General features: G+C 39.0%; 1 protein-coding gene across 1 annotated transcript; it reads left to right on the top strand.

Moving 5' to 3' along the window:
• The first annotated feature begins 285 nt into the window (after window positions 1–285).
• On the top strand, window positions 286–1,778 carry LOC145060063 (uncharacterized). The gene is made up of 5 exons (XM_079007792.1): window positions 286–811; window positions 961–1,036; window positions 1,132–1,221; window positions 1,293–1,337; window positions 1,435–1,778. The coding sequence occupies exons 1-5, from the start codon at window positions 348–350 to the stop codon at window positions 1,612–1,614; spliced, it is 855 nt and encodes a 284-aa protein (XP_078863918.1). The 5' UTR covers window positions 286–347; the 3' UTR covers window positions 1,615–1,778.
• Window positions 1,779–15,753: the final 13,975 nt, after the last annotated feature.

Raw genomic sequence — 15,753 nt, 5'->3', positions numbered from 1 at the left:
TGTAAATTCAAACTTTTCAAATTGTTAAAATTTTATATTTATTTTTTTTAATTAAACCCATGTAATACATGGGTCTCACACCTAGTTATCGTATAAAATCAAATAATTAATACTTTTCTATTCAATTGTTTTTAGGACTAAGGTTTAACTTTTCCAAAATAAAAGGATATTTTTGAAGATATCCTTTCTAAAAACTAAAAAACAACTTTAAAAAAATTAAAAAATAAACAGTGTCTTTAACAATATTTCTCATTAGTCCAGTGTAAAAACCTAAATTTAGAGATAAATTCGATTTTATTCCTCTGTTTTTGTTCTTCTAACTGAGCTCGGTACTCGTTGCAACAACAATGGAGGACTCCGGACTGAATGAAATAGAAGAAGTTCAAGAAGATTTCGAAGACGAGGATGATGAAGAGGAAGAGGAAGAGTACGAGGAAGACGAAGTAGAAGAAGAAGACGACGACGACGACGACTACCAACAATTAGAATACGAAGATGAAGAAGACGACTACGAAGAAGAAGAATACGAAGACGAAGACGACTACGAAGAAGAAGAAGACGAAGATGAAGGGGAGTTGATTCCGGCGGGGATGACTTCATCTACAGTTTCAAGTTCTATTGCCGTCGGTGGAACATTGCAAGGGGCAGTGGCGATGCTGGAAAATTCGAATTCCTGCGAAGGAAATCCGGGGAACCAAGAGAACAGTGAGGGCGATGGAGAAAAGGAATCGTTGAATAGAGGCGAAATTGACGGTTTATTTTGCCCTATTTGCTTTCAAGCTTGGACTAGCGGTGGAGAACATCAAATCAGGTATCAAGAACCTTAACACATTGTTACAACATATTCAATTGCATAATTCCTTTTGTTTATAAGAATCAATCTTCAGTTTGAATGAATTCGATATAGCTAATTACCTTTTTGTTTGCCTATTCCTTCCCCTGTGAATGCGATTTCTGCAGTTGTCTTCCCTGTGGGCATATATATGGATTCTCATGCATCAAGACATGGATTCAACAAAGTCCAAGTTCTGGGAAGGTTTGTTTGTTCACTCATCACTGTACACCATAAAGAAACCATCTTTTGATTCACTTATCAAATTTCTCATACATTTCTCTTAAATGTTATATCAGTGCCCTCAATGCAAGAAGTTATGCACATTGAAAGATGTTAGGGTTCTTTATGCTTCTAGGCTTTGTGTTGTTGATGAAAAGTTACAGAAGGTAATGAGTACTCAAAGAAAATTTAGCATATCATTTTCCTAATTAATTAAGAGTAAACTTTCTGTCTGCAGAGAGTGTACTCACTTGAAGCTGAATGTGCTTATTTAAAGCAGAAGGTAATTACCATTACTATTACATTACTTTCATCTTATTTCATATTAAGGCATTGTGTATAAAGAAAATTTAGGTTTTTATATTCATGTTGTGTTGTAGACTGTATATGAAGATATGCGTGAGGAGATGCGAAAGCACATGTATGCAAAAGCTGCAGAAATCGAGGCCAAACTTCGAGAAACGCGTGAGGAAATGGATGCCAAACAAAAGCTCACTGATGCAAGATTTGAAGCAATGGAGATGATGTTTAACCAAAAGCAAAATATGAGAGGAAATTGAACATTTTAGTACATTATACTTTGAAATTGAATCTGAATGTTAAATTATGATTAGTTTTTTTTTTTCCTTAAGAAAAGCTAAGTTTGCCATTTTTTTACGGTTTTCACCAAATATGGATATTTTTTCATTTTGCAAAATTTGGTACATCTTTAGATATTTTTGCATTTGAGAATTTTGGTACATTATATATATATATATATATATATATATATATATATATATATATATATATATATATGTGTGTGTGTGTGTGTGTGTGTGTGTGTGTGTGTTCAAATGAGAACATTTCTTAATTTGAGAACATTTGAGAAGAATTTAAACCTTCAACCATCAACACCCACTTGCTCTATTGGAAGTCCCTTTCTCTCGTTTGAAAATGGAACACCTAAGACGACCTGGGGACAATCACCCTAGTCACCAGAATGTCGTAGGAATAACCGATCGTTGCCTCTCCACACCTCCCTCCGCCTTGACTCCTTTCATAGTCGAAAACAATGCATGTCCGTCTCTTTCTCTCCAACAAGTATGTTTCTCGATCCGATTCTAGTGGCAATCGTGTCCTTATGATTTGGTGCTACCAAATCACCAACCAACTGGACTCGATTTCTTCATTTCAAAGGCATATAACACAAATTCTTCATCTTCTTCCTCTACAATACACCATCTCGCCACAGAAATCGAAAGCAGGTAACCCTATTTAACCAGGCCGCCACAGTGAAGTTGATGTCTACAAACACAATCTATCAGAGCTTCCAGGTAGTATTTTTTTCAATTCTATACACCTGCGTTTTTCAACATAAATTGACTCAATTTATTATGAAATTTGTCACAAATATCAAATTAAAGTTAAGATGTTGATCCTTGTACAAGACAATTTCCTCTATGTAACCTTGCAACATTTCATTTAGTGAAATCAAACTGCAATGCTATTAAGTTCCTACGTTTATACATTGTGATTCAAACCGAAACAACCTCATGCAAGTCCAAAACTCGATCCAATACGCAAAGTCCAATCAATTTTGGGCCTTAGCCCAAGAATCCTCTACCCAAAACCCTTATTGGACCAAAACTTCTTTATTGGGCCCTATTGGGCCGATAACTTCTTAAATTGGTCTTTTTGGGCCCTAATGGGCCGAAAACTTCTATTGGACTTTATAGTGGTCCGAAAACCCCTTATTTGGACCGAGAATTCTTTATTGGGCCTTATTGGACCAAAGACTCCTTCTTTGGGCCTTATTGGGCCGAAAACACTTCAATGAGCCTTGCTAGGTCGAAAACCCTCATTGGGCCCTCTATTGGGCCGAAAACTCTTGTGGGCCAAGCTAAAAATCGAAATCACCCTATTTGGGTCACCCTTGGGCCGAGAAGCCTCTTAGCTCGGTTGGGTTATATATAAAAAAAGATAAGCATGGTAAATAAGCTTGACACCTCATGTTTGTCTAACAAATATCAAGGCATTGACCACCTCAAAGTTTCCTCACTAGGCTTCTTGGTAAGTTCTATGCTTAACTCAAGTGTTTTGCTTCATGGTTATGTTAAGAACATCCCATTTACACACTTTTGTTGTGTGTTAAACTCTTAGAAACACCACGTTTCGAGAATCTCACAAGAACACAAGCTAGGCTCGAAGTTCTTCTTCTTCTTTTTCTACATCTCGAAAATTCCTAAGGTGAGCTTCATACCCCACTATTTTTATGTTTATCATTTTTTTTTGGGGGGGGGGGGGGGGGGGGGAGGGGGGGATTATAAGTCAAGTCTTGTTTGAATATTTGAATATTTGCATGCATTTGTATGTTTATGTGCTATGTGTGTTGAAATGTTGATTACTTCAAGCTAACACTCCATAAACTCGATATTTTACAAATCCCATAGTTATCTTTGAATATGTTCACATATTTTGGCATTATGTTGAAGGAGAAATAAGTTACTAAGTAAAAATGGTTTTTAGTGTGTGTTAAAAATCAAAGAAAATGTCATAACATATTTGGTTGTAAAAGCTTGAGAGATGGTGAAAATATGAGAGTTACACTCAAAATGGTTAATTTTTGATTATATATATTTTTACCACTAATACTTGTACAAATATTGGAACATAACAAATCCCATGGATTTATATGAGACTTTGTGGAATTTGTGACATATTATAGTCACAACAGAAATATAATATTTTTTTTTACAAGGCTCTCAAATAAAATTTTGGGTATGTTAAAACACATTACAAACTTGGTTATTTTTCAAAAGACTATTTTTATTAGTAAAATAGTCATAACATGTTGTCATATTTTACTAATTTGAATATTTAAAGGATTATAGTATTTACACAACGTATATTATTATTAGACGAATCTTATTTATAAAAATCGTTATAAATAATTGAACTAAAACGGTATACAAACCAAACGTTTTACGACAGAAAATTTCACGTAAACCTGTTAAGGCACTTGTGAGACTCTCCTTCGCGGTACCTACCTAGCGTACACCGTAAGTCTTGTAGTTATAACCAGAGTCTCCTGCAGGGAGAGCGAGGTAATTGTGTATAGATCTATACGGGGTTGACACCCCCACACCTGAGCTATTCGCTACAGTTAGACTAGGCCAATCTAGGGTAACAAATATCTTCCCGAAATCGACACCTGAAGTGATGGGTTTTAGCCATAAGAACTTTCCTATGTGCGCATGCAAAACCCTAATGCTCGGATCTAGGCTTTCTAATAAACATGCTTTGAATCCAAGACTTCTAATAACTAATTAGGCTAAATAACAACATTGAAATAGATCTAGAATCATACCTTTGAGTTCCTTGTTGATCTTGAGGTCTTGGAGCTTCTAGAGTCACAAATGTCACTCCTCTGATGGCTTACAAACACCAATAACAAGGAGGATGATTTAGGAGAGAGGAGAGGGGAGGAATTCGACCAGAGGTTCCTTACTTTAGGCTATCACACGAATTCCTTATGCCATGGGGTCTATTTATACTTGTAGACTCCTTAAGGATTACAGATAAGTCCCTATCAGATAATCTTCTCTTAAGGCTATCCAAATCCATTCCTAGATAACTCTAATGGATGATTTTAGCTATCCTAATCCTCTTAGAATCCGTCCATAGTATATCCAAATGGATTTACAGTCTAAAGTTTAACTATCAAACAATTGACAGTTTATACCCCTTTATTTAATTAATCTCTTTAAGTCACCAAATTAATTCTAATTAATTCTATGACTTATATTAATCAAATAACAATATATTATTCATTATATTATTCCCATAATATATTAATAATATTTACTCTCTCTTATTAAATCATCCTATCAAGTTGCTATGGTGAAGGCAACCCAAAAGGACCATGCACAACCGGATATAGTTACAGCCTTAGACACTATTCCAACAGTCTCCCACTTGGATAAGTCTAGTAACTATACAAGTACAATTTGGTTTGCAATCGTAGCTCTCAAAGACGCTGTCAAACTCTGATCTAATCAATCTTGTCCTTTAGATAAGGGATCGTACAGTCCTCTGTTAGATATCATGCTGACAATCCTATGGAATGGTTAGTCAAGCATTTAGGTTTCTCGATCTCTGATTTATTTGACATAGAACTTAATCGAACACATCAATTCAGTTCTGACCGGGCCCAACACATAAGTCAAATCAAATCATCGAGCGGCCGAGATATCGCTTTTACCTTCTTAGATAAAAGTTACAGATAAACTTCGACTTATATGCATTTACTTATTCATTAACCAACTATACACAACAATGCATTTTATAACACCGAGTTACTGATGCGTTTTCGCATTATCAATGTATAACCAATTAACAAATAACAAACCATATATCTAGGTTTTAAGACTATATGATATTATCGTCTTGCGATCACCCTTTTATATCTTATTCCATAAGGTGATTCCAGCAAGCGCGGGTTTGTTCCAATGCTCAAAACTAGTTCATAAGCACTCATGAACGTTGCAGCAACCCTTTGCTATGTCTAACACCATTTAGACAATCTACACACCAATTCATGACAATCTTCATTCATATCTACTTGCAACATATTAACGATTGTGGACAATTTGAACAATTCTATTATTCCTAATAATTTCAATTATTCTGGAAGTCAAAACATGCAAAGTGAAACAATAGTTAAACAATTAACATAAGGCAACCGCACCTTCGTTATCACGATGTCTGATGAAGTGATATTTTCTGTCGATATGTCTTGATCTACCATGATCCCTCGGTTCCTTGGTTAAGGCAACCGCACCTTCGTTATCACAGAAAATCTCCATGGGCTCCTTTATGGCAGGTACAACTCCAAGATCATCGATGAAGTTCTTTAGCCATATCGCCTCCTTCGATGCTTCGCTCGCTGCAATGTACTCTGATTCGCACGTTGAATCAGCTACAGTTTCCTGCTTGGAACTCTTCCATGTCACTGCTCCTCCATTTAGGGTAAAGACCCAGCCCGACTGCGAACGGTAGTTGTCCCTGTCGGTCTGAAAACTGGCGTCACTATACCCTCGCACCTTCAAGTCATCACTCCCTCCGAGGACTAAGAACCATTCCTTTGTCCTCCGAAGGTACTTAAGGATATTCTTCACCGCAATCCAATGTGCTTTGCCAGGATTCCCTTGATATCTGCTAACCATGCTCAAAGCGAAGGCTACATCAGGGCGAGTACAAGTCATAGCGTACATGATTGAGCCAACTGCGGAAGCGTATGGTACTCGGCTCATTTCTGCTATCTCAGCTTCGGTACTCGGACTTTGAGTCTTACTCAACTTGGCATTACTTTGTATTGGTAATTCTCCCTTCTTTGAGTTTTCCATACTAAAACGTTTTAGTACCTTCTCCAAGTAAGTGTTCTGACTAAGTCCAATTAGTCTCTTACTTCTTTCTCTCACTATCCTTATTCCCAAAATGTAAGAAGCTTCTCCGAGGTCCTTCATAGCGAAGCACTTCCCGAGCTAGGACTTAACTTCCTGCAGAGTCGGGATGTCGTTTCCTATGAGTAATATGTCATCGACATATAGAACGAGAAAGCTTACTATACTCCCACTGGCTTTGACATATACACAAGACTCGTCTTCGCTTCGTACAAATCCAAACTCTTTGACTTTCTCATCGAAGCAAAGATTCCATCTGCGAGATGCTTGCTTAAGTCCATAAATGGACTTCTCAAGCTTACACACTCTATTAGGATGCTTCGGATCCACAAACCCCTCTGGCTGAGCCATGTAAACATCCTCAGCCAACTTCCCATTAAGGAAAGCGGTCTTGACATCCATTTGCCAAATCTCATAATCATGAAATGCGGCAATAGCTAGCATCACTCTAATAAATTTAATCTTCGCAACTGGTGAGAAGGTCTCATCATAGTCAACTCCAAGAGTTTGAGTAAAGCCCTTCGCAACCAATCGCGCTTTATATGTGTGTACGTTTCCATCCACGTCGGTCTTCTTCTTGAAGATCCATTTGCACCCAACAGTCTTACGTCCGGGCACATAATCAACCAAATTCCAAACTTGGTTATCATACATGGATTTGATCTCGCTATCCATTGCCTCTTTCCATTTCGCAGACTCCAGGCCTGCCATGGCTTCCTTATAGCTATTAGGTTCATCAAGATTTATTAGTGTACCATCACTAATATACGTGTCCCCTTCGGTAGTAATATGAAGACCATAAAACTGGGGTAGAACTCTAACTCTATCGGAACGTCTAAGAGGTAAGGACTCGTCAATCGGTTCAATCGGAGTTTCCTCCTCGGGTTGAGTGCCAGCGGCAGAGGTTCCTTCATCTATCGATTCTTGAATCTCTTCAAGCTCGATTTGCCTCCCACTGTCTCCTTGGCTTATGAGTTCTCGCTCTTGGAAAACTCCTCTCCTCGCAACGAAGACCACATTGTCCTTCGGTCTATAGAAGAGATATCCAAAGGATGTCTGCGGGTAGCCGATGAAAATACATCGCTCACTTCGAGGTTCAAGCTTGTCGTGAGTATCTCGTCTTACGAAAACCTCGCAACCCCAAACCTTGATATGTGCCAACGAGGGAGCTTTCCTTGTCCACATCTCGTGAGGTGTTTTGGCAACCTTCTTGGTAGGGACTCGGTTAAGGATATGGGCGGCAGTCTCTAAGGCATACCCCCAGAAAGAGATAGGTAGTGAAGCATGACTCATCATAGAGCGAACCATATCCAATAAGGTTCGATTACGCCTTTCTGCCACACCATTCAACTGCGGTGTCCTAGGAGGCGTCAATTGCGAAACTATTCCACACTCCTTGAGATAATCGTGGAATTCAAGACTTAGGTACTCTCCTCCTCGATCGGATCGAAGCATCTTGATTTTCCTGCCCAATTGATTCTCCACTTCATTCTTGAACTCTTTGAACTTTTCAAAGGTTTCTGACTTTTGCTTGATTAAGTAGATATACCCATATCTACTATAGTCATCGGTAAAAGTCACGTAGAAGCGGTTCCCATCCTTCGTGGTTGATCTAAATGGTCCACATACATCGGTATGTATTAGGTCCAATAGACCCTCGCCCCTTTCACATGTACTCGTGAAGGGTGACTTAGTCATCTTTCCAAGTAAACAAGATTCGCATGTGTCTGTTAGGTTTTATACAAACAATCTTATGTGTGCATGCAACCCTAGTTGGATCTATGTTTTCACTATAAGACATACAACTTTATGAAAACAAAATAAACCCTGGCATGCTTCTATAGTTTTCGAAAATCACATAGAAGTGTAGTAGACATACCTTTGTTGTTATATAGCAATAACAACTAGTTTCCTTGATCTCTTGAACTCTCTTGAACTCTTGAAAGCAAGCACCATAATTGTAGTGCCTCTAATGGCTCACAAACACCTTGAAGCAAGAAGGCAACTAAGAGAGAGAAGGGAATGATGCTAATTTCGGCCCTAGGGTTTCCTTGGAATCAAGTGGCCTCAAATTGAAGCATAGGGCATGTATTTATACTATAGGGTGCTAGGGTTTCAGTCAAAACCCTAATGGACAACTTAGCCACCAAGCAGCCCAAGGAGCCTTATGGAATGAGGCCTTTGGACGAAAATATGATAATCCTTCATCATAATTTCGTTCCCCCTTAGTCCATTAGGTTTCCTAGCCCAAAACTCAACTATCACACATTTGACAGTTTATACCCCTTTATTTAATTAATCTCTTTTAGTCACCAAATTAATTCCTAATTAATTTATGACTAATACTAATTAAATAAATATGATTTCTCCTTTAATATATTATTCTTATAATATATAAATAAATCATAATATCTCCTCTCTCTTATCAAATTACCTTGTCAAGTTGCTTTGGTGAAGGCAACCCAAAAGGACCATGCACACTCGGGTCAAGTATATACCAAATATGGTTACTGACTTAGACACTAATCCAACAGTCTCCCACTTGGATAAGTCTAGTAACTATATCTCACGTATAACTTCCGTACCCGATGGCAATCGTAGCTTTCAATAGCCGCTGTCAACTCTGACCAATAATCTGTCCTTCAGATAAGGGATCGTATAATCCTCTGTTCTAGATATCATGCTAACAATACTTATTGTCTAGCACTCTATTTCTTGATCTCTGATTTGTTCGACATAGAACTCAGTTGAACACATCAACTTTATCCTGACCGGGCCCGGCACATAAGTCAAACCAAATCATCAAGTGGCCGAGATATCGCTTTTATCCTCATAGAATAAAAGGAACAGAAAAACGTTGACTAATATGCCTTTATCATTTACTAGTTAAACCACACACAATAATACGTTTTATAACATCAAGTTACTGATGCGTTTTCGCATTATCAATGTATAATCAACTAGCAAACAATAACCATATCTCTAGGTTTAAAGATTATATGATATTATCATCTTGCGATCACTTGTGATAACATTCATGAAGTAATACCAGCAAGTGTGGGTCTATTTCAATGCTCAATACAAATTTCATAAGCACTCATAAACTTTGCAGCAAACCTTTGCTACGTCTAAAACTTTTCAGACAATCTACAAACAAATTTATGACAATCTTCCTTCATATCTACTTCCAACATATGAGCGATTGTGAACTGTTCGAATAATCTTATTATTCAGGAAGTCAAAACATGCAAAATCGACACAATAGATAAATAATCAACACAAGATAGAAACTTTCTTATAAATAACACACCTTTATTTAATCATCATTTGTTGAATATGACATTATCTATTACAAGTTTCCTACCTATCTAATCTAAACTAATATCGTCCTTCAGCCCTACGCTCCTAGCGTGCTGCAAATGCTTGACCCTACTCAGTCCCTTAGTAAGGGGATCTGCTGGGTTATCTTCTGACGATACCCTCTTCACAACGAGGAGTCCCTCTTCTACCCGATGTCTAATAAAGTGGTATTTCCTGTCGATATGTCGAGATCTGCCATGATCCCTTGGTTCCTTGGTTAAGGCAACCGCTCCTTCATTATCACAGAAAATTTCCACGGGCTCCTTTATGGATGACACAACTCCAAGGTCTCCAATGAAGTTCTTCAACCATATAGCCTCCTTTGACGCTTCGCTCGCCGCAATATACTCTGATTCGCACGTTGAATCAGCTACGGTCTCTTGCTTGGAACTTTTCCAAGTCACTGCTCCTCCATTTAGGGTAAAGACCCAGCCCGACTGCGATCGGAAGTTATCCCGATCCGTCTGAAAACTAGCATCACTGTACCCTCGTACCCTTAAGTCATCACTCCCACCGAGGACTAGAAACCATTCCTTGGTCCTCCGAAGGTACTTAAGAATATTCTTAACCGCAATCCAATGTGCTCTACCAGGATTCCCTTGATATCTGCTGACCATGCTTAAAGCGAAGGCCACATCAGGGCGAGTACAAGTCATAGCGTACATGATAGAGCCTACTGCGGAAGCGTAAGGTACTCGGCTCATATCAGCTATCTCTGTCTCTGTACTTGGGCTCTGAGTCTTACTCAACTTGGTATTGCTTTGGATTGGCAACTCCCCTTTCTTGGAATTTTCCATACTAAAACGCTTTAGCACCTTTTCCAAGTATGTATCCTGACTGAGTCCTATCAGTCTCTTTTCCCTGTTTCTTACTATTCTTATTCCCAGAATATAAGCGGCTTCTCCGAGGTCCTTCATAGCAAAACATTTCCCAAGCCAGGACTTGACCTCCTGCAAGGTTGGGACATCGTTTCCTATGAGTAGTATGTCGTCGACATACAATACGAGGAAGCTTACTATACTCCCACTGGCTTTGACATACACACAAGATTCATCTTCGTTTCGCAGAAAGCCAAACTCTTTAACCTTCTCGTCAAAACAAAGATTCCATCTGCGAGATGCTTGTTTCAATCCATAAATAGATTTCTCAAGCTTGCATACTCTATTTGGATGCTTCACATCGACAAAACCCTCTGGCTGATTCATGTAGACATCCTCAGCCAACTTTCCATTAAGGAAAGCGGTTTTCACGTCCATCTGCCATATTTCATAATCATGAAACGCAGCTATGGCAAGCATCACCCTAATAGACTTTATCTTCGCAACTGGTGAGAAGGTCTCATCATAGTCAACTCCGGGAGTTTGAGTAAAGCCCTTCGCAACCAATCGCGCTTTATAAGTATGCACTTTCCCATCCATGTCCGTCTTCTTCTTGAAGATCCACTTGCACCCGACTGTCTTACGACCCGGTACATTATCAACCAAATTCCAAACTTGGTTGTCGTACATGGACTTAATCTCGCTGTCCATAGCCTCTTTCCATTTTGCAGATTCGGGGCCTGCCATGGCTTCCTTATAGTTGCTAGGTTCATCCAAATTCACTAGTGTACTATCACTAATAAATGTATCCCCTTCAGTAGTAATATGAAAACCATAAAACTGGGGTGGAACACTAGCCCTAGAGGAACGTCGAAGAGGTAAGGACACGTCAACAGGTTCAATAGGAGTTTCCTCCTCAAGTTGAGTGCCAGTGTCAGAGGTTCCTTCATCGCTTTGATCTTGAATTTCTTCAAGTTCAATTTGCCTCCCACTGTCTTCTTGGCCTATCAATTCCTTTTCTCGGAAAACTCCTCTTCTAGCAACGAAGACAACATTGTCACTCGGTCTATAGAAAAGGTAGCCAAAAGACTTCTGCGGATAGCCGATGAAATAACACTTCTCACTACGAGGTTCTAGTTTGTCGTGAGTCTCTCGTCTTACGAAAGCCTCGCAACCCCAAACCTTGATATGTGCTAACGAGGGAGCCTTCCCTGTCCACATCTCATGAGGAGTCTTGGAAACCTTCTTAGTGGGAACTAAGTTAAGTATACGGGCGGCAGTCTCTAAGGCATACCCCCAGAAAGCTATTGGTAACGAAGTCCGACTCATCATAGAACGAACCATGTCCAACAAGGTCCGATTACGTCTCTCAGCCACACCATTCAATTGTGGCGTTCTCGGAGGCGTCAATTGCGAAACGATTCCACATTCTTTTAGATAGTCGTGAAACTCAAGACTTAGGTACTCTCCTCCTCGGTCTGACCGAAGCATCTTGATTTTCCTGCCCAGCTGATTCTCCACTTCATTCTTAAACTCTTTGAACTTTTCAAAGGTTTCCGACTTTTGCTTGATCAAGTAGATATATCCATATCTGCTATAATCATCTGTAAAAGTCACGTAGAAGCGGCAAGCATCCCTTGTGGTGGATCTAAAGGGCCCACACACATCGGTGTGTATGAGATCCAATAAACCCTCACCCCTTTCACAAGTGCCAGTAAAGGGTGACTTGGTCATCTTCCCAAGTAAACAAGACTCACACGTGTCATCGTCGCTAAGGTCGAATGACTCCAACACTCCATCCTTTTGGAGTTGGGCTATGCGTTTCTTGTTGACATGGCCAAGGCGACAATGCCACAAGCATGCTTTGTCTAGACTAGTAGACGAATCAATATTCAAAACATTATTTCCAAAATTATCAACAATCATCACTGATTCATAAATCCCATTACAAGGTAATGCATTGAAATAAAAGACACCATTCAAATAAACATTAATAGAACCATTACTATTATCAAAAGAATATCTGAAACCTTGTCTAAACAACCCATGAAAAGAAATAATGTTTCTTGCCATATCTGGAGAATAACAGCAATTCTCTAAATCTATTCCTAACCCATTACTTAACACTAAAGAATAAACACCGACTTTGGTCACAGGCGACGATCTTCTGTTTCCCATAATCAGGTTCATCTTCCCATGCTCCATCTCCCTACTTCTTTTTAGGCCCTGCAAATCAGAACAAATGTGGTAACCACATCCTGTATCAAGAACCCATGAAGTAGCAAATGATGAGTTATTAGATTTAATTGAATACATACCTGCAAATGTGGGCTTGATCTTCCCATCTCTTATGTCCTGCAGATATTGTGGGCAGCTTCGCTTCCAGTGGCCCTTTTGGTGGCAGTAGAAGCACTCTGCTTCTTTAGGATCGGAAGAGGGTTTAATGGGGCCTGCTTTGGTCCCACTTGATGACGAACCATCACGGGGTTTCCCCTTATGGTGGCTCTTACATGGAGCCTTCCTCTTTTTACCCTTTCCTTGACCTATCGCCATCACGGGAGCGGCCACAGCAGGTGACGGTGCAACGAATTTGTCTTTGAGGTTGCTCTCAGCAGTCCTCAAGAGTCCTTGGAGCTTGCTCAAGGAGACCTCCTCTTTGTTCATATGGTAGGTCATCCTAAACTGATTGTAGCAGGAGGGCAAGGAGTGGAGGATTATGTCGATAGCCAGATCCTCATCAAACTTAACATTAAGTTTGAGAAGACGATCAACATACCTCTGCATTTTCTGCAAATGAGAGGTTAGGGATTCTCCACTCCCCATCTTAGCAGTGATCATGCTAGTAATGATCTCATAGCGCTCTTGCCTCGCGCTCTGGTGATACCTGTCCATCAAATCCTGATGGATTTCATATGGATACATGTCCTCATAGGACTTTTGGAGTTCGAGGTTCATGGTGGCCAGCATGATGCAGTGAACTTTCGTGGCATCACGCTCGTGGGCCTCAAAGGCGGCCAATTCCTCAGGAGTAGCAACATCTGGGATGATTTTCTCAAGTTTTTCATCGAGGACATATTCTTTGTCCTCGTAGCGTGTGATCATGCGGATATACCTCATCCACTCGTTGAAGTTTGAACCATCAAATGTCACTTTCTGACACAAGTTCATCAACGAGAATGACCCAGAAGCGTTGTTGTTGTTGTTGTTTGCAGACATCTGGAAAAAGGAAAGGAACAAAGTTTGATTAGAAATGAATCCCTAATTAAACACCCAAATGAGTAATTAGGGCTAGGATCCAACAACATTATTTACAACTTAGAAAGGGATGCTGTACTCTAAAAGTAAATAATTTGAAGGTAAGTGAATGACGATTCACTAATTCTCACCATGAAAAACGAAAAAGCAATTTAGGTTTTAAATGTATTGAAAACTCCTAGATCTTTGAGATTCATTGAACTTTTCAATGGCATGTTTAAATCTCGATATGCATTTCAAATTTGCGACTGGGATGCCGAGGATCGCAAACAAATTTGTGAATAACCATGCGAATCAACGTGGTGCACTCAATGTCTTCATCACCTAATCAATGTGCCGGTGAACCACACACGCTCCATTGATCTATGACAACCATCGAGTCACCCTTCGCTACCAATGTCATCCCCAAATTGATGTGCCGGTTAACCACACGCGCTCCATCAATGTTTGACAAGGGAACGAAGTGTAATTCCATGGATTAGCATCATTTTCACATTTTACCCTAAAGTAACTAAGAGTGGGAATTTGTAAAATAATGTAGTTACTTTAATATTTTCATTATACTTTTAATGAGGAATTAAGTGCCCTATCCTATCCGTTCGGCTAACGACCCTCCACCAGTCAAGCAAGCGGTAGATGTGAGTGTACATCCATTAAGCGCCATTTTATAGGCAGCAACCTTATACCCACCTTTTAGACCGGCTTCGTGAATGAGGCCTACTAGCGATAAGACTAGCTTATTCTTATACATATATAATAATTAATCTTATAATATCATAATTGTATAAGGGTGTATTTTAAAGCATTTCAAAATACTAGTATCTTAATGTGTATTTAAAATTTTCGAATATTAAGGCTATTTAATTTAAAAATTTTAAACACCAAGAAAACTTTGATTTAATAATTATCAAAATTAAACAATTAATTTGAACTATTAAATCTTTAAGGTTTATCATAAAATTAAATTATTAATTTAATTACTCCTTTTATCCCCTAGATTTTTAAATATATGGAAAGGATAATACAAGATCTTCAATTATCTAGTTTAAACAATTAAATGGATAATCATAAAGATAGCAATATCCAAATCCCTAAAATCTTGGGATCTTATCTTGGGGGGCAAGGGATTTTCGAAATCCTTAGGGTTTCTTAACCCTAATTTTCGAAATATGGAGGCTAGGCAAAAGAGTTTTAAGAACCCTATCAAAAATCGCCAACTAGGGTTTTGCAACCCTAATTTGCGAAAATCACCAAGCCTTAGGGTTTACTTGCCATAAACCCTAATTTGTCAAATTCATAATATGCATCAAATCCAATTGAAAACAAAAAACCAATGGCTCTGATACCTCTGTTAGGTTTTATACAAACAATCTTATGTGTGCATGCAACCCTAGTTGGATCTATGTTTTCACTATAAGACATACAACTTTATGAAAACAAAATAAACCCTGGCATGCTTCTATAGTTTTCGAAAATCACATAGAAGTGTAGTAGACATACCTTTGTTGTTATATAGCAATAACAACTAGTTTCCTTGATCTCTTGAACTCTCTTGAACTCTTGAAAGCAAGCACCACAATTGTAGTGCCTCTAATGGCTCACAAACACCTTGAAGCAAGAAGGCAACTAAGAGAGAGAAGGGAATGATGCTAATTTCGGCCCTAGGTTTTCCTTGGAATCAAGTGGCCTCAAATTGAAGCATAGGGCATGTATTTATACTATAGGGTGCTAGGGTTTCAGTCAAAACCCTAATGGACAACTTAGCCACCAAGCAGCCCAAGGAGCCTTATGGAATGAGGCCTTTGGACGAAAATATGATAAT

This window comes from Lactuca serriola, chromosome 6 (assembly GCF_051521515.1).
Source record: "Lactuca serriola cultivar US96UC23 chromosome 6, Lser_US96UC23_V15, whole genome shotgun sequence".
Taxonomy (NCBI): domain Eukaryota; kingdom Viridiplantae; phylum Streptophyta; class Magnoliopsida; order Asterales; family Asteraceae; genus Lactuca; species Lactuca serriola.
Note: the sequence above shows the minus strand (reverse complement) of the source record. Positions and strands in the feature narration are given on the sequence as shown.